Genomic DNA, 18123 nt, shown 5'->3' with positions numbered 1-18123 from the left:
GGGTCTGGGCGCAGGCAGGCCCAGCCACACAGTGTTTCCGCAGAGCGGACCACTGGCTCACAGGCCTCGTTTGTGCTGTCCTCCCCAGATGGAGACAGGATCGCCCTCGGCCTGGAAGAAGGCCTCTACGTCATCGAGGTCACCCGAGACGGTGAGTGGGCAGGGCTGCAGCGGGGCTTCCTCGGGCGGGAAGGAGCTCACCTGCTTCCTAGACCAAGCCACTGTGTCAGAGGACGTCACAAAAGAGGGAAAGCAGGCAGCGGAGAAAACCGACTTGCAGCATGCCAGGTGTTTGGCCCATCTGCAGCATGTCCCCTGGCACAGTAGCAGGCTGGGTACCCCGGTTGGGCGCACCCAGGGCTGGGATGCAGGGCTGAGCTGGGTCAGCTGAGGCTTCCCAGAGAGACCAGTGCTTCTGTCCCGCGTGGGACGTGTCGCCCTGTCCCTCCCCAGTGCAGCCCAGCTTGGGACCAAGAACCCAGAATCCAGGACACCCAGACGAGGGCCGAGCTCAGGAGGCCCATGTGGCCAGGCTGCTGAGTCCCCCGAGTTCCAGAGTAGGAGCGAGGGGAGATCCCGAGCCAGGAGGGGTCTGGGTTAGTTTGGGGCCCAGTACTTGTTCACCCCACCTGGGGTTTTGCTGGCTTGGGCATGTGGGCAGGTCCACAACACCCCCCCGGCAGTGACAGCAGCCAGCACCCTAGAGCCAGAGGCCTGTGTGTGAGTGCAGGGACAGTGGGACAGAGTTGTAGGGTGGAGCCGGCCGGCAGCCTCTGTGCCTCACTCCTCCCCTCACTCTTGCCGTCCTCACCACAGTGATCGTCCGTGCTGCTGACTGTAAGAAGGTGTACCAGGTTGAGCTGGCCCCCAGGGAGAAGATTGTCATCCTCCTGTGTGGCCGGAACCACCATGTGCACCTCTATCCATGGTCCACCTTGGACGGATCAGAAGGCAGCTTTGATATCAAGCTTCCAGAAACCAAGGGCTGCCAGCTCCTGGTGACCGCGACGCTAAGGAAGAGCTCTTGCACCTGCCTGTTTGTTGCCATGAAGCGTCTGATCCTCTGCTATGAGATCCAGAGAACTAAGCCTTTCCACAGGAAGTTCAATGAGCTGGTGGCCCCGGGACACGTGCAGTGGATGGGCGTGTTCAAGGACAGGCTCTGTGTTGGCTACCCCTCTGGGTTCTCTCTGTTGAGCATCCAGGGGGACGGGCAGCCCCTCGACCTGGTAAATCCCGCTGACCCCTCGCTTGCGTTCCTCTCACAGCAGTCTTTCGATGCCCTTTGTGCTGTGGAGCTCAAAAGTGAGGAGTACCTGCTTTGCTTCAGCCACATGGGACTGTACGTGGACCCTCAAGGCCGGAGGTCACGCATGCAGGAGCTCATGTGGCCTGCGGCTCCTGTCGCCTGTAGTATGTATATGTTTTCTGTTGCCATATCCCTGTTGCTGCTTCTCACATCGACAGTCGGCATGTGTTCTATTTGCTTTGGTTTGTCTCCCGGCCCCTGGTCCAGTAGTTACAGGGGACGGAGGAGAGGCTGGACATCACACTCCCGCAGCCTCCCGATGGCCTCCTGCTGCCCAGTGTCCCCACAGAAGAGTCCTGGCAGTGGCCTCCCTGGGCAGAAGGCTCAGTGATGGAAGAAGGGGCCTGGCCTTTTACCTCTTTTTAAAAAGCATTCCTCATAATATATAAACTTACACAACAAGCTGGGTGTGGGGGCACACACCTGTAATCCTAGCACCCTGGTAAGCTGTGGCAGGAGGATCACAAGTTCAAACCCAGCTTATCAAAAGGGAGTTTGAGGGATAGGGATGTAGCTCAGTCCAAAGGCTCTGGGTTCAGTCCCCAGTATCAAAAGAAGAAAAAACTATACAAAGCACTATAAACAAGCTAAAGGCTTTTGGTGACCAGAAAAAATTCAACTCTGATGTCTAGATTGCAGCTCCTCTTGGGGCCAGAATTTTCCTGAGGGTGGTAGAGCCATTCTGTTTGCAAAGATGTCAGTCCTTTTCTTGGTAGAAGTGAATTTAGGTGTGAATGGGGCACCAAGTGGAGTACGCAAGCGTCAGTAAGCAGCGAGGGTTGAGGGTTGGGCAGCCAGGCGGGGCAGGGGGACACAGTGTTTGCGACACGGCAGCCGCTGCCGGTGGGAGGTGATGCTGTTTACCCCCCTCTACCTGTGAGTGGGACCTCCATGCTGTCCCTGCCAGCCTCGCCTCAGGCAATGTGCCCAGTGCCAGCCGGGCCCCTGCTGCTGTGCCCACACCCTCCTGGGCTCCAGCCTCTCCCTGGCCACAGTGCAGTGCTCCAGACTGCCTGCTTAGCAAGGTCCTTAGCAAGGTCCTTCCCATTGGAACTTTTAATTTTTTTGGAAAGTTGAAAAGGGCTCTGGTCACCTGGGCCACACACACCCAGCACTGACCCAGCATTCGTTCTCTGCCTCTGTCTTCCTCCTGTGCCTGTGCAGCCCATCTTGGGGATGGCAGGAAATGGCCAGAAGGCTGCTAGGAGCTGGAGAAATGTTCGGAGCTGAGCACTCTGTGTGGCTGGCAAGGACAGGTCACTGGGCCTGTCCACGGTGGAGCCTGGGGCCAGAGCTCGTGACTCCACAGTCATGTTCTTTCAGTTTATTGTTCACCAGCACATCAGAAAGGAAGCCCCTTGTGACCTTGTGTCCACCAAGAAGAGGGCTTCCCCGGGACGCCTGGGCCTCGCTTGCAAGTTGAGTCGGGAGTCGGCAGGGCCAGCTTCGCACGGGCTCTCAGGCTCTGGGTGGATGAGACGGCACTGCTTCGAGGGTCTGGTCACACAGTTCGGCGTCTCATCTACCTCCAGCCCCGATGGCTTTCCTTTCCCATACTTGAGAGAAAGGGGGCTGCACAGGCACGGTAGGCACGAGCAGCCGCTTGGCAGAGGCCTTCAGCTGCTGACTGAGAGGGTCCCGCAGCTCAGCAGGGTCCTGTGGTCTCAGCTGTGTCCCACAGGGTGACCTGGGGCAGTGCAGGACCGGCATGTGACAGCGAGGTACCCAGGGTGGCCAAGGGGGCGTGGACGTCCACTGCTGCTGTCCTGAATGTGTGGGGCCTCAGCTTCCCGGCCCCAGGATCAGCGGCCTGTGGGGCAGCAGGTGCTGTCAGGGCTGTCCCCACCTTAGGGCTGGTGGGGAGGGCAGAGAGCACCTCCGGAGCGGCCACCCTCACTGCCCAAGGGACCCCCTGATGTCCTCGGGGCCAGTCCCGCGGGGCAGCCGTGCAGCCTGGGGGATGCAGGCCTGGAACCCAGAGCCTGGCCTCCAGCCTCTCCTCAGGGAGCTCACCTTACAGGCTGAGAGCGCCCTGCGCGTGAAGAGCCTGAGCAAGCTTCTGCAGTCATTTCTCCTAAGAGCTGAGTGAAAAAGCAGATTGCTGTCATCACCACCTGTGTTACGGTGTTTAACGTGTCATCTACAGTAGCAGGCATGGCGCATGCCTGTAACTGTGGAACCCTGGAGGCTGAGGCAGGAGAGCAGGGAGCTGGGGATGCGTCCCAGCACTGGGGAAGGTGACCTAGTGAGGAAAGTGGTGGGGACAGGGCTAGGCGGTCAGGAGCGCCCTGTGTCCACTTACCGGCCGGGGTGGCCTGGGGAGGTCGAGCTGAGCTCACCTGAGCTCCGCCCACGCCAGGTTGCAGCCCCTCGCACGTCACGGTGTACAGCGACTACGGCGTGGACGTCTTCGACGTGCGCACCATGGAGTGGGTGCAGACCATCGGCCTGCGGCGGGTAAGGCCCGGGCCTGCTGTGGGCGGGGGCCGCGCGTGCCTCTCCATCCAAGCAGCGCCAGACCCTCCCTCTGCTCCCACCCAGATCCGACCGCTCAACTCTGACGGCAGCCTCAACCTCCTGGGCTGTGAACCCCCGCGCCTCATCTACTTCAAGAGCAAGCTCTCAGGTGAGCAGGCAGCACCAGGGGAACTTGCAGTGCCCGGGCCAGGCTGGGGCGGTGCGGCACGGCCCCCTGACCACTGTGTCTCGCAGGCACTGTCCTCACCGTCCCGGACACCTCGGACGGCAGCAAGAAGCAGATGCTGCGCACGCGCAGCAAGCGGCGCTTCGTCTTCAAGGTGCCCGAGGAGGAGCGGCTGCAGCAGCGGAGGTAAGGTCACCCTCGCCCTTGGGCACCGTCAAGGGTTCTCCCGCTTGGAGCCTCACCCGCCTTCTCCCGCAGAGAGATGCTCCGAGACCCAGAGCTGAGATCCAAAATGATTTCCAACCCGACCAACTTCAACCACGTGGCCCACATGGGCCCGGGCGACGGCATGCAGGTGCTCATGGACCTGCCTCTGGTGCGTGCAGGGACTGCCTATGGGGGAGCCTGCGTGTCCCTCTCCATGTCCCTCGGGAAACAGGGACCTGCCGGGGTTTTAACTCCCCAGTACGAATGGGTAGCATGCTTTGTACAATTTGTAAACAACATAATTTCTGTAAAATTTGACTTTTGCTAAAATGCCATCGCTGACTCCGCTCCAACCGATGGGGGCCACGTCCGGAGTCTGCGGCTCATTTGTCGCCGCGTCCTGCGGGTCTGGCTGTCCTGCCGACCCGCTGCCGTCTCTCCCCAGAGCTCTGCGCCCCCTGCCCAGGAGGAGAGGCCCGGCCCTGCACCCGCAGGCCTGGTCCGGCCACCCCCGCCCCTGGCCCGGAGCAAGCCCTACATCTCCTGGCCCACCTCAGGTACGGGGCCGCAGGGTGGGGCCGGGCTTTGCGCCCCTGGAGGCTTTCCCTAGATGAAGGCCTCCCTGCCCACAGGCGGGGCGGAGCCCGGAGTGACCGTGCCTCTGAGGAGTATGTCCGACCCGGACCAGGACTTCGACAAGGAGGTGAGGAGGAGCCTTTGCTGCCCCTGGAGCAGCACCCTGGGCCACCAGGCTGACCCCCGGGAGGAGGCACAGCGGGTGACTGGGCTGAGTGGGTGTCAGATCCGAGAGGCTCTGTCCCTGGAGGCCCTGGCTTCCCTGCCCTAAGGCAGTGCAGCTCCTGCCGCTGCCGCCTGGGTGCGGGGAGAGCTCGCTACATCACGCCGGCACTGGCCTTCCTTCTAGACCTTGGGCCGGGCTTTACACCCACAGGTGACATAGGAGCTGCTGGGGATGGCACCCTGAGTGGGTGAGGCAGGAGGATCTCAAGGTCGGGGGATGCAGCTCTGCCACAGCCTGGGCTCAGTTCCAGGCGCTCTCAGTCCGCGGGGCTTTCTTTACTGGCTTGTGCTGCCCCTCCACCTCCCCTGAGCCACTTGGTGTCCTCCTGTTGGCAGCATTATTCTCAGGCTCTGGGCTGCGCTGCCCTGCCTCCGTTTGACCTCTGGCCGTGCCCGGGGGGGGGGGCACCTCTCGGCCGGGGAGGGGGGTGTACCAGGGGGCACCTTACGGGCTGCTGCCCTGGCGGCCCCTGGCGTCTTCTTGCTCCAGTTCACCCCGCCCTCTTCCGCTGTCAGTCTGCTTGCTATTTTCTGCGACATAATACCAGACTCCCACAGCTAGGAAGAGGTTTGATTTGGCCCAGGGTTTCAGGGGTGGGCTGGCTGCAAGGCCGGCGCTGTGTAAGGGATGGCGCGCAGGGAAGCTGCAGGCCGCCTTAGTTCCTCAACCCGGAACAGCAAGGGGAACAGCGCCCCGCCCAGGAGGGGGGCGGGAGGGCCCCGAAACCACGCCCCCAAGGCCTACTAGTGTGCTCCGCCAATCCCGGCACAGACCTCAAAGCCAATCACGCTCTCCACCCTGACTCAACCCGCCCTGGGCGAATTGCGGCTCTCAGTTGCCCTTGCTGTCCCAGTCTTAATATTTTGTCTCAAGGGCACTTTGCCATGCAGAAGTGTGGTGACTTTTACCCAGCCCAGTTTGTCAGTTAAGATAAATCTCCTCGGGGGTCTCTTCATGATCCTCGCAGGGTTTTTCCTAGTGTTTGTCATTGCATCCGGAAAGTACATCTGCGTGCTCGAGTGTGCGTGTGTCCTGGGCAGCTGCTCTCCCGAGCCCCAGCTGGGGTCCTGTCCTGTGGGCCCCGGAGCCAGGCTGCAGGGAGACCGGGGGACAGCGGTGCACCAGTCCGCTGCCCTTGTGCTTCTCACAGCGGCCTTGGCCGGCTTCCCGCTGCCTGCTGGAGGAGGTTACCGGTGTCCACCGCCTTGTGTCCCGGTCACCAAGTGTCCCTCCCGCATGTCCTCTCCTGTGCCTGCCGGCCGCGTGCCTGCAGGACCTTCCTGCGCTCAAGTTGTCCTGGTGGGGCCTTCACGCAGCTCCCGGAGACGGTGCGTCGAGGTCTTCCCTCTCCCAGTTTAGTTTTCTCCCAGCTATCATTTTGGAAAATGCTGAGTCTCCAGAAAAAGTCGCAAGAACTGTAGCCCGAAGAGCCCCCACTCTTCACCCTTTTTGGCCATTTGACTTATTTGGAGGGTCCCTTTGAAAGCAGGAAGTCGCATGAGCGCCTGCTAAGCACTTCCGGGCCCGCCCCCGCCCCACGTCGGGCCTCGGCACCCTTACAGCTGCATGGCCGTCTCCTGCACCGGCAGCTGGGCCGTCGGAGGTCTGGCTGGGGGCGAGTGGACCCACACTTCTCTCCCAGCCACCGCACAAAGGCAGAAGTGCCGCGCACTGAGCCCTCCACAGGCTGCTCGCGTCACACCTTCCCCGAGGGCCAGGACCCTGTGGAGGACCCCACTTCACCGCTGTCACTGCAGAGTGTGCGCTGCTCGGTGTTTTCTGTTGTCCTGGCAACGTCCTCCCGGCACATTTCTTTCTGGGGCAGGACCACGTGTTGCTGACTTATCTCTGCTGTCCTTTTATTCGGTCTTCAGCCTTTGGGGGAGCTGGCAACCCTGGAGATGGAAGCTGGGGAGTTGGGAGCTGTGTCCCCAGCCCATTGGTAAACTCGCCGATTGACAGGGTCTCACCACGTTGCCCGGGTTGGCCTCAAACCGTGACCTTCTTGGCTCGGCCTCCCAATAGCTGGGATTACAGCGTGTGCTGGCCATGCCCAGCCCCTGTCAGGTTTTAGCTGAGCTGCATCTTTTGCAGCCGTTTCCTCCCACTTGGGTGGCCTTCCTTTCACATTCTGGGTAACGTCCTTTGATGTGTAAGAGTCCCTGGTTCTGGTGAAGTCCAGTTTGACTGTTTTGTTCTTTGCCAGGTCCCAGGTTATGGATTCACTTGCTTCCATCTGAGCTTCCCCGTTTACCCGTTGAGCCCCTCTTCGTATGTGGAGTGAGGTGAAGGCCTCGCTGCATCCCAGGGGTGGGGGCAGGCACCCCCTCTTGGGCCTGGAGAGGTGCGCGCCATTTGTTGCCATCTTCTTCCCCTGGTGGTGTCGGCACCATTGGAAATCATCAGCTGTCATATTCCGTTGGTCTCCGAGTCAGTCCTTAGCTTGGGCCCACACTGTGGCTTCACAGCACACTGAAGTCTTCTGCTTAGGAGTGGGAGTCCTTGAGCTCTGTTCCTCCTTAAAAGCCTTGCGGTTCTGGGCCTGTAGCAGTTCCCTAGCTGTTCAGGGACTGGCATCCATTGGTGCAGCAAGGCCGTTGGGACTCCAGCAGGGACCGCACCAAGTCTAGACTGCTCAGTGCTGCATCCTAGTCGTCTTCCAGCCCGCAAACACGGAATGTCTCCCTGTTTGTTCGGGTCTTTATTTCTCCCAGCGATGTTTTGTGGTTTCAGAGTGCAGATTTCCAACCTCCTCGGCTAATTCTTCCCTGGCCGCTTTCCCCTCCATGTGCTGCTGTGGGTGGGCTTGCTTCTCCTGGCCCCGCAGCCGGTTGTCTGCTGCTGATATGCAGAAGTAGAGTGTGTTGGTCTGTCTCCTGCAAAGGGTCGAATTCACTCAGGCCTCACAGCTTCTCTGGGGTCTCTGCCATCTGCAGAGAGGGAGCTTGACTTCCTTCCCAACTTGCGGACATTTGTACCTCTTCTTTCTTGCTGGCTTTGGCTAGAACTTCTCCTGCAATAGCAGCGTTCTTGTTCCGCTGCTGACCTCAGAGAAAGCTCTGTGTCTGTCCGCGGGCGATGTAGGCTGTGCCCCCTTCCTCCCACATCTCCCTCAGGTGTCCTGTGTGTGGCTTTGGGCCTCTGGTGAGGGTCACCCAGCTTCCTCCCTGCAGAGCGCCCTCTCTGCAGTGGTCGCCTACGACACCCTTCCTGAGTGCAGTGGACAGTGGCTCATGAGCTGTGGCCTGAAGCTCAAGGAACGGGTGCCCGGCATGCATGTAGAGCATCCGTTTCCGTGATGCAACAGGAGCCACATAGCCACCTGTGAGCTAGCACTGGTTTCTCACGCGTACCCTCTGTGTCCACAGCCTGACTCAGATTCCACCAAACACTCAACCCCCTCGAATAGCTCCAACCCCAGTGGCCCGCCAAGCCCCAACTCGCCCCACAGGAGCCAGCTTCCCCTCGACAGCCTGGAGCAGCCCGCTGGCGACGCCTGAGGCCCCCTCACCCCGAGCAGTGCCAAGACTGAGCTGACAGTGTTGTCCGCAGAGATGCAGTCATCTGTAGATACAAAACGAATCTGTATTATAATAATGACCAGATGGATGGCACATCCCATGGCGTAGTCCAGATCGCTCATCTGCATAGCTGTGAGGCGACACGTTCCGTTTGCACATGAAGGACCACCGCACACCTCACCCGCACTGCCGGCATGGCTCTGGGCCTCGCCTGTGCAGGACCTCAGCACCTGTCTCTCCCCTGTTCCTCGAAACCATTCCCAAGCCCCTAGGAGAATAACAGCAAGTTGTGTGCCCTCCCAGCATCTCAAGACTCACGGACAGGAGAGCGCAGGTTGGCTGTGGCCTTCGAGTTCACTTTCCCATTGCACAGCCAGCTGCAGGTGCTGCTGCTGCTGCCTGGCTGTGGACAGAGCCCCAGGCCCAGTGGCACCACATCCCTCGAGGGAGTCCATGCTGGGTCACAGCAGAGCCAGCGTGTGTCATGGAGCAGGCAGGCCACTCTGCCTGCTGGGAGAGATGCCCAGAGTCTGGGGAGTGCACAGCAGTCATGGGACCCCTTCCTGCCGCCCGCCCACCCCACCCCGCATGGAGCCCATTCCAACCGGGTGGAGACACCGGACACTTCCCCCTCAGTGGCCCGCGTGGCCGGGATGCCCTTGTGTATTTAATCGCACCCTCTCGTGTCCCGTGTCGGGTCAGGTCTGTGGTCCCATTGTAAAGGCTTGTGATTGACTGGTGACAGACTCGGCTTGTCCCCAGCTAGCTGTTCAGGACCTGCACTTGGCTGAGTTCGACACTGAGGGCCACACCATGGTCACGCCCAGCACCTGCTGCCCCACCCACCTTCCAGGCCTGTGTCGCCAAGGTCCCTGCTGGGGGTTCTGGTTTTTACTTTTCTAATGTAAGTCTGAGTCTTTGTAATTATTGAATTGTGAGAACATTTTTGAACAATTTATCTGTCAATAAAGCAGAAGATGGCAGTTTTAAAGCTCTCCGTGGTTTGGGTATGGTGGTGTCACCCCAAGTGTGCCTGAGTACCTGGGAGCACCTCATAATGGCAGTTGCCCCAGACAACAGTGAAGGCAGAGTTCATGAAAGGGCAGCCCTATCCATGTGGCAGCAGTGGGCGCCCGGAGCCCGGGGTCACATCTCTGCCAGTTTCCAGGTCCCCCAGAGGGGCATCAGTGGGGCAAGGGACAGGGGTCTCAGCCTGAGGGCAGCGAGCCCTTGAGGTCATGGTCAGTGGGAGCTGGGCATTGCGCCCACAAGCCTGGCAGCAGAGTGGGCCCTGGCCACACACAGGACAGGCGGGACCAGCGCGGGGCCACCCCTCCCCTGCCAGGCCAGCTGTCAGGTTGGGGTTGTCTGCCTTCTGCCGAGACCTCCACGGGGCTGGGTGAGCAGGGCATCCAGCTTGGACAGCAGCCACCCAAGGACAGGCAGGGCCGCAGCCACACACACAACTCCACTGGACGTCAGCAGCAGCTCCCATAGAGGCAGCACTTCTCCAGGCATGGCCATGCTGGCCACCGGACACCGGGCCTGTAGGATCACAGCAGGAACAGCAGACAGGCCGCCCTGGGGCCCTTCTGAAACTCAGATGAATAGCACTGTCTGCAGAGCCTGCGTGGGCCTGGGCTGGGGCGGGGGCAGGTGGCATGGCACAGCAGCAGGATGGCCTGCACCCTGGCCCACAGCATCTGTGCCGCTCAGGAGAATGCTGAGCCCAAGGAGTGCTGAGCTACATCCCAGCCTTTTTAGAGACAGAGTCTACTAGGTGTCCAAGCTTGCCTAGAACTTGGGATCCTCTTGCCTCAGCCTCCCAAGTAGCTGGGGTAAAGGCTTGAGCCACCATGTCTGGCCATTGGCCACCTCTATTTGAGTACTGGGGGTTGAGTCCAGGGCCTTCACACTGAGCTACATCCCGGCCCTTTATTTTTTGAGACAGGGTGTGCTAAGTGGCTGAGTTCCCAGATGGTGTCCAGTAGCCACTCCCAGGACTGCTTGGAGGGTCTAAAGCTCAGCTCAAATTTGTGATCTTCCTGCCTCGGCCTCCAAGAGTGCTGGGCTTATACATGTGCCACTATGGCTGGCTCTGGCTGTTGGCCACTTTTTAAAAATGAAATACCAGCTGCTGTGGACAAACTGGTATTGACAAGGTGGAGTACCTTACGGCTCCACGAGTGGCAGGTTACACCTACAAGACACAAGTGCCACGGAACAGCAGAGTGAGAGACAGGAGTCCTGTTCACAGAAAGTACCACACAGCCGAGCTGAGCTATCGGAAGTCAGCAGTATGGTGGAACACAGTGACATCCCGTGCAGTCCCCTTTGCTGAGAAGGCTGAGGCCGGAGGATAGCTTGAGTCTGAGTTCAAAGCCAGTCTGACAGCACAGCAAGACCCCGCCTCACAGTCAAAGTCTGTAGGGTAACAACCCCAGGCTCCCAGGGGCCACAGATGAGACCTCTCCTCACCCTCCTGTGCACAGGCAAGGGCAAACCCATGACTCGGGCCACCTCCCAACCACCTGGCACAGCATGGCCGGGATGCCTACCACCTGCCAGCCCCAGCTCCCACGCCGCCTCAGCCCTAGGTCCCTCCCGGGCTGAGCACCCCACCCTCCGGCCAGCTGTGTGGCCCAGCAGAGCAGGACTGAGCAGTCAGGCAGCGCTGTCCATGCTCTCAGGGTGCAGAAAACCCTTTATTGAGGAGCTCGGGGTGGGGCGGGAGGCGGCCTGGAGGTAGGTGTCCCGCTGTGCAGGAGGTGGGGGCCTGCGGATCAGACTTCGGTCTGGGCGGCAAACAGCGGGTTCACGAAATAGCAGGTGCTGCTGTCCACATTCAGGGCCGCGCTGGGCAGCTGCGCTGAGGGCTGCAGGAAGACGGGTCAGGGGTAGCGAGCGAGAGCTAGCCCTGAGGAGTCCGCCTGCCAACACCCTCACCTGCTTCTCCCAGGTCGCCACGTGGAACACGGGGTTGGAGAATCCCTGGGGCAGTCCTATGGGCTGGGACTCCGCCTCCTGGTGTCTCCTCCACCTGAGGGGGAGTGTGTGGCGGGAGGCGGGGAGCCCAGGACACCAGGTCTACTCGGCTGACCTCTCCCGCGTCCCCCCCCCCGCCCGCCCAGCCCCCTTCGAACCTGAGACGGCCGGAGCGGTGCAGCACCAACCCGGTCCCCAGCACTGCCAGCAACAGCACGAGCAGGCCCACCGTGGCCAAGCCACCCACGAGCCCTGGACGGGACCCAGGCGCGTCCTGCCCCTCCGCAGAGCCGCTCTCAAGGGGCGCGCCTGACTCCCGCAGCACTGCCGACAGCACCCCTAGGGCCGCGCCTGTAAGAGCAGCGCGGAGGGCCCTGCCTGCAAGGGGCCTGGCTGGGAGAGCCAGGGCCCCAGGCCCGGGGGATCGGGGACTCCAGGTGAGGGCGCGGGGACTCCAGGTGGGGGGATCAGGGACTCCAGGTGGGGGCGCAGGGCCCCGGGCCCCGGGTGGTTACCGTGCTCAGTGGCGTCCGCCAGCAGCGCGCGCCCCAGCCGCCCCGCGCCTCGTGTCCCGGACTCGGGCTCCAGCAGCACCACCTGGACGCCGGCTCCCTCGTCGCGCCGCACCTTGGACACGGCCGCCTGCAGCCCCTGGTACTGCGGCTGCAGAGGGAACAGGTGGGGCGCGGACCGCGGGTGAGGGCCCCGGGCAGGAGGGCTGGCGGGCGGACAGGCCGCGTTACCTGGGCCAGGAAGGTGTCCAGCAGTCGCGCGCGGTACCGCTCCAGGTCGAAGACAGCGGCGTCGTAGGTCAGCGACACCAAGGCTCCTATGGCCGGAGGGCGGGCTCAGCGCCGCGACTGGGCTGGGCGGGAAACTGAGGCAGGGACCCCCAGCCCTGGCGGGGCTCACCGCAGAGGTCGCAGCACTGGCCCTCGGGCCTCAGGGCGTCACGGCAGGGCGCGGGGGGACAGCGGCCGCCCCGGGGCTGGAGGAGCGCGGCGCAGACCCAGGGCAGCGTCTTGGGGGGGGGGGGGTCAGCACAGGGCCACGGGTCAGCGCGGGGCCAGGGCCGCGCCCCCCGCTCCCCTGCTCCCCCACCCCGGGCCTCACCTCGGCGCCGCCGCACTCGCAGCCCGCGGGGTCGGCGCAGGCCTCGGCACCCACGCGCAGCGCGCCCGGCCCGTGGAAGCGCAGGCGGCCGGCGCGGGACGCCAGGAACGCGGCCAGGTCCTCGTCGCCCGTGAACGTCTGCGGGATCGGAGTCACGGCAGCTCGCCACGCGCGCTCGGGGGGCCCGCCCGCCAGGGACCGGCCACCCGCTCACCTGGCCCAGCGCCGAGACGCTGCGGACGCGCACGGGGTTGGCGCCCGGGCCCAGCCCCACGCGGAAGGAGGCGTCAGTCGGGAAGAGGACGTCGTCGTGGACGCAGGGCACGCGCTCGGCGTCCACGAAGAAGAGGCCGGGCGCCTCGGCCTCAGCGCGCCAGAGGTGCGGGTCGAGCCAGGAGAAGCGGTCGGGGTCGCGGAAGAGCGCGGGGAGCCCTGAGAGCGTGCGGCCAAAGCTCAGGGCGGAGCCCAGCTCGGCCCGACCCCGCCCGGATCCCGCCCAAAGTCCCGCCCCAAGGAGCCCTGCCCAAAGCCCCGCCCCGGCCACGTCCCTCCCCAGCAGCCGCCCCCCAGGGCCCAATGAACAGGCCCCAGTGTGGGCCACGCCCCCAAATCGCCACGCCTCCCGGCCCACCTGGAGACAGTCCCGCTCCGGCCCCATCCCCGGCCCCCGCTCCTCACCTGAGCCGCAGTCGGGGCGCGGGCCCTCCTCGGCGGCGCTGAACCCCGCTCCAGAGGCCAGGACGAGCTCCCCATCCAACGGCAGGCGCTGTGAGGGGCAGGGGTGAGGACCGAGCCGACCGGCGCCGGCGCAGCCCGGGGTCCGGGCCGGGCGTGACCTCGGCCTGGCCAGTTGAGGCGGGGGGCGCCCGGGAACCGCCTGGCCAGGGCTCGGGCGGAGCCTCGGGCTGAGGCCGGCAGAGGTGACGCTGCCCACCCTGGCGCCCTGGCTGTCGCCCTGCCTCCTCGTCCGGGGAAGTGAATTTTAGGCGTCGCAAGCCGCTGGGGTTAGGGTAGGGTCGGCGCCATCAGCCCCAACTGAGCCCAGCCTGGGGCCCAAGGGACTCCAGCGGCAGTCGCCTGACGCGGGCGCAGCACCCAGGGGACCGGGAGGCCCCGGAGAGCCGCCCCCCGAGCCTGGAAGGGTCTGTCTGGAAGTGTTGGGATGGAACCCGGGGCCTCGCTCTGAGCCGCACACCCAGCCCAGCCTTTTTGTTTTTTATTTGGGGACAGGGTTTTTTGCTAAGTTCCTGAGTTCCCCGGGCTGGACTCAAATTTGTGCTCCTCCTGCCTCAGCCTCCCAGAGTGCTAGGATTACAGGATTACCCCCCAGCAAGAATTGAGCACAGGAAGAGAAACTGGCTACGCACGCGTTTCTAGGGGACAATATTTTATACCAAAGAGCATTCGGAAGCTTCAGAGGGAAAGAATGGATCCTTCAGGAAAGAGGGGAATTCAGATTCAGATTTTCCAGCAAGAACAGTGCGTGTAAACTGGGTGTGGTGGCCCACACATGTCACCCCAGCATTCTTGGAGCCTAAGGCAGGACAATCATGAGTTCGAGCCCAGCTTAGGCAACTTACATGACTTAGTAAGATCCTGTTTCAAAAAAAAAAATTTGTTTTAAGGCTTGGGGATGTAGCTCAGTGCAAAAAGCCCCGGGTTCTATCTCCCTTACAGGAAAAAAAGAAAAGCCAGACAAGAGACAATATCATGCGAATGCAAATGCAAATGCAAAATTTCTAAATAAAACAGGAGTTAAGCAGAGCCAATAATGTATCTTTCAAATACTACTCGGCAGCCAAGGCCTGGGCACAACCTGTGGTGCCAGCACCCTGGGCAGTTAGGCGACTACAAGACCCTGTCTGGAAATCAAAATAAAAAGCTTTGGGGATGTACTCAGCGCCGAGGGCCTAGGTTCAGCACCGCAAAACAAAAACCACAAGAGAACAAAAACCCCGTTCAATTTAAACCGAATTTTAAAAATGGATGGTGTCAAGCAAGAGCCCTGTCCAAGGGCAGGGTGGAGGAACAGCAGTGTTGAGTGGTTTCCAGTAGGTGGCAGTAGAGAGCCCCAGACCTGCCGAGCCAATGCAAGGGGACAGGCAAACCCCGGGTCCTGGAGAAGAGGCGGGTGCGACCCTGTCCCCAGGACAGGGTCAGGGGGACAGTAGCTTGAAGGAGAACAGGACCTCAGAAAACCTCCCAAAAGGCACAGTGTCCCCAGGGGAGCTCATCTCCATCCACATAGGGTGAAACACGCCTTTAAAAATCTGCTTCCCCGGGGCCGGGGACTTAGCTCAGTGGTTCCGCTGCCTCCCTCCCAAGCACAGGGATCCAAGTTTGATTGCCGGTACCAAAAAAAAAAAGAATTAAAAAAAAAAATCTGCTACCTTTAAGTCAGGCGTGGTGGCGCACGCCTGTAGTCCTAGCACTTGGCAGGCTGAGGCAGGAGGATTGCCACATGTTCAAGGCCAGCCTGGGCCACATAGCAAGGCCCTGTCTCAAAAAAGAAAAAACTCTGGTGGCTGTAGCAGTAGAACAGAATTTCTTCCCTGTGATGGGAATGTGCCTTCGGCCCAGGAGAGTGGAGTCCTCCCTAGCAAGAGGACGGGACGAAGCCCCCACAGCCCTCCCCCTGCCCCAGCTGCCCGGCAGAGGCCCCAGGGGGCCAGTCCCACTGGGCCTCACCAGGTTGGCGACAGCATGGCTCCCTCGCACCAGGACCGACACCATCTGCGGGAGGCAGTGGTCAGCACCAGAGTGGCCTACCACCCCCTGCCCTGGCAGCCCGTCCCACCCTGGGTCCGAGGCACCTTGTCTGCCGGGAGCTGGATGGAGCCTCCTGCACATGGGGTCCGGTTCTGGCTCCAGTTGGTGTCGGTGTCAAAGTTGGTGTTGGGAACCCAGAGTTTGTAGGCAGCCTGGGTCAGTGCTGGGGGAGGGCAGGGGGGGCCTGGACACTGTCCCTGCTGTCCCTGGCCCTTAGCTTCCCAGGCTGCCCCTCCAAGCCCGGCTCCCTCGCTCTAGACTCCTACCTATCCGCAGAGCCCACTTCAGTGTGCCCACCTACAGGACGCCGGCCCAGATCCCCACCTGGCCCCCAGTGTGCCCCTCTAGGCGAGGACTTTGTGGCCCAGTCAGTGACAGCCGGGATGGGGCAGGGGCTCGGGAGCTCCCAGGGGAGGGGACAGGAACCAGAGCCAGGTCCCTGGGCATCGGGGGCACCAGGGACTCCCTGGGCCAGGGGGAGGGGAAGGGGTTCCACCCAGACCTCAGAGGAGGGGAACCGGGTAGGCTGCCTGCCCCCAGACACACTGGGTGGCTGGGTGGTGTGCATCTGCCAGGGGGCCGGCGCCTCCCATCCCCGGCACCTCAAGATCCTGTCTCCAGGCCCAGGGCACCGTGCCTGGCTCTGGGGACCCTAGCCCACCCCTGTGCCCACCTACCACAAAGCTGCAGCCACAGCAGCACCTGGCCCAGCCACCCCATCTTGCAGCCACCGCCTGACCTGGTGGAGGAGACTTTGCCCTGGCCTGGGGGACACAGGGCTGGGCCTGGGTTACACATTCACCTCCTGGGGCGGGGCCGCCACTGCGACCCCCTCCCCAGCCCCGCCTGGGTGTGGACCTCATGGAAGTGTGCAGATGTTCGGGCGAGGGTCGGGTGTGCAGGGTGGGCCCAGTGGGACATCGGGAGCGGGCAGCAGGGGGTGGGTGAGGAGCCGGGCAGCTCAGGGACAGCACTGGTGGGCGCCAGGAGGTGGGGACGCTGCCCACACTGCCCGGGTGCGGGGCTGGGTGGTGAGCGGAGGGAGACGGGGCGGATGCGCGGCTCAGCTGGATGCAGGGTGCAGGTTCCAATGGCTGCAGACGAACCTGAGCGGAATCGGGGTGGGGGTGCAGGAGACGGCGTCAGTGACGCTGCCCGGGTGAGGACATGAGGACGGCAGCAGCACAGGTGGGGAGGGGCGGCAGGGACAAGGAGGGCCAGGGCCGGGACGCCAGGGCGTCCGTCACAGGCGCGGTGCGTGCACCCACCCAGCACACGGGGCACAGCGGGGTGGGCCTGCCCTGAGGTGGCTGCTTCCTGCCACGGCCCCCCTGCCCGGGCCTCTCACAGCGGGGTTGCGACCTGGGGACGGGGAGGGGAGCCCGGCTCCTGCCGACCTTGGCCCTTTCTGCAGGGCGCCTGCTGCTCTCAGGGCACCGTCGGGCAGCCAGCCCGGGAAGGCGGCCGAGGGTGGTCCTGGAGCTTAGCCCAGGACCCGGTGGCCCACAGGAAGTACCGTCCAGGAGCACAGGGCAAGTGGGGGCAGCAGGAGGCAATGTCACGGGTTGGGCCCTGCCACTTGTTCCCTGCCAGCCTGGGGGCTGAGCCTGAGGCCAGGCAGGTCCGAGCTGGCACCAGCAGGAGGCTGGGGCTGGGGACCAGAGTGGGCCCTCACAGCCACCTGGCAGGCCCTTCCCAGAGACGTGGGGGCACCGAGGACCCTGGGCAGCCTGTGGGGCTTCCGAGAAGACAAGACGTAAGGGACAGCTGGGCCGGTGGCTGGGTGCACTCCATCAGGTCGCTGTCCTGGAAGGGGCACCCTGAGCAGACTGGGGCCCAGCTGCCAGGAGGTGACAGGGAGGCGCTCACTCAGGGTGGCCCTGGAGGCCATGGGGTCCTGGGAGCCACTCAGGAGCAAAGCTGTGAGGGCGGAGAGGGCTCAGCACCTAGGAAAGCACCTGGCTCAGCTGCCTCAGGGCACTAATGGGGCTCAGTCCGGCTGCTGCGGCTTGGCCCCAGGACTCCCAGCCCGGGCTGGCTGTGTGGCAGGGTCTACGCACCGGGCACTGTGCCCAGCTGACCTGAGCCGGTGGCCATCCTAGGTCCTGGCTCACCTGAGGTGCAGGCCCTGAGTGCAGGCTGCAGAGCCGCCAGGCCTGGGCAGGTGGGGCAGGGACGGGGGAGGGGGGCAGTGCCCAGGACAGCTCGGTGGGGCTCAAGCAACGCCATTCCGTCCACCCGAGGGTAAAGGGGGAGGAGGATGCGGGGCAGGGGCAGTGCGGTCCTGGAAGCCCAGCTGGGCAGGCAGTCCAGGCAGCAAGGCCACTTGGCCAAGGGCAGCGCCTGAGGAGCTGGATGTGGTGGCACAGAGCAGCTTCCAGGGCTCGGTGAGGGCCCTAGGGTCCCCCCAGGTCACTTGCACCAGGGGCCCCGGCAGCCCTCTCTACCCCAAAGGCTGGGTCCCAAGCCCCACAGAGGGGAGACGGGATGGCGGTGTGGCCCAGCCCCAGGGCACACTAGTGGACGGGGTCCTGCGTGGATCCAGGTTAGACCAGCAGTCAGGCTGGACCAGGGCCCAGCCTCCCTGCCGGCCTGCTGGGTCAGGATGGGACAATTCCACCCTGCAAGTGGCCTCTGCCCACCCATCCTGACAGGTGGGCACACACCCAGGGTCACACCTCGTGCCCTCCCGTAGGTGCCAGCCTCTCCTGTCCCTTGGCCCCTTCCAGGGGACCTGCTCTGGGGCCTCTGAGCTGCATGGCCCCGGGGCCCT

General features: G+C 63.1%; 2 protein-coding genes across 2 annotated transcripts in view; one reads left to right on the top strand and one right to left on the bottom strand.

The window, feature by feature from the left end:
- Positions 1 to 9474, top strand: part of Cdc42bpb (CDC42 binding protein kinase beta) — a 94103-nt gene extending 84629 nt beyond the window's left edge. Inside the window, exons 29-37 of the mRNA XM_004836907.4 lie at positions 89 to 151; positions 817 to 1413; positions 3669 to 3766; positions 3851 to 3935; positions 4022 to 4139; positions 4212 to 4329; positions 4606 to 4717; positions 4793 to 4863; positions 8331 to 9474. Of these exons, the coding sequence (XP_004836964.2) occupies positions 89 to 151; positions 817 to 1413; positions 3669 to 3766; positions 3851 to 3935; positions 4022 to 4139; positions 4212 to 4329; positions 4606 to 4717; positions 4793 to 4863; positions 8331 to 8462 (1394 nt within the window). The 3' untranslated portion in view covers positions 8463 to 9474. The remainder of the gene's footprint in view (positions 1 to 88; positions 152 to 816; positions 1414 to 3668; positions 3767 to 3850; positions 3936 to 4021; positions 4140 to 4211; positions 4330 to 4605; positions 4718 to 4792; positions 4864 to 8330) is intronic.
- A 1695-nt stretch (positions 9475 to 11169) lies between these two features.
- On the bottom strand, positions 11170 to 16133 carry Amn (amnion associated transmembrane protein). The gene is made up of 12 exons (XM_004836909.4): positions 16028 to 16133; positions 15395 to 15513; positions 15270 to 15314; positions 13260 to 13347; positions 12796 to 13013; positions 12582 to 12719; positions 12381 to 12489; positions 12212 to 12297; positions 11984 to 12131; positions 11627 to 11819; positions 11430 to 11523; positions 11170 to 11359 (listed from the first exon to the last, which is right to left on the bottom strand). The coding sequence occupies exons 1-12, from the start codon at positions 16068 to 16070 to the stop codon at positions 11267 to 11269; spliced, it is 1374 nt and encodes a 457-aa protein (XP_004836966.1). The 5' UTR covers positions 16071 to 16133; the 3' UTR covers positions 11170 to 11266.
- Between the last annotated feature and the right edge of the window lie 1990 nt (positions 16134 to 18123).

The sequence above is a fragment of the Heterocephalus glaber genome, unplaced genomic scaffold (genome assembly GCF_053883595.1).
Source record: "Heterocephalus glaber isolate CG9 unplaced genomic scaffold, H.glaber_assembly_v1.0 deba00001608, whole genome shotgun sequence".
NCBI lineage: Eukaryota > Metazoa > Chordata > Mammalia > Rodentia > Bathyergidae > Heterocephalus > Heterocephalus glaber.
This window is presented reverse-complemented; position numbering and strand designations above follow the sequence as displayed.

What these genes read in the sequence shown, in the direction of transcription:
- Amn (XM_004836909.4), bottom strand. Translation starts at nt 16,070, where the DNA reads ATGGGGTGGCTGGGCCAGGTGCTGCTGTGGCTGCAGCTTTGTG. An exon ending in TCCAGCTCCCGGCAGACAAG is followed by an intron (nt 15,315 to 15,394) that starts GTGCCTCGGACC and finishes TGCCTCCCGCAG; the next exon opens with ATGGTGTCGGTCCTGGTGCG. An exon ending in TGGACACCTTCCTGGCCCAG is followed by an intron (nt 12,132 to 12,211) that starts GTAACGCGGCCT and finishes TTCCCTCTGCAG; the next exon opens with CCGCAGTACCAGGGGCTGCA.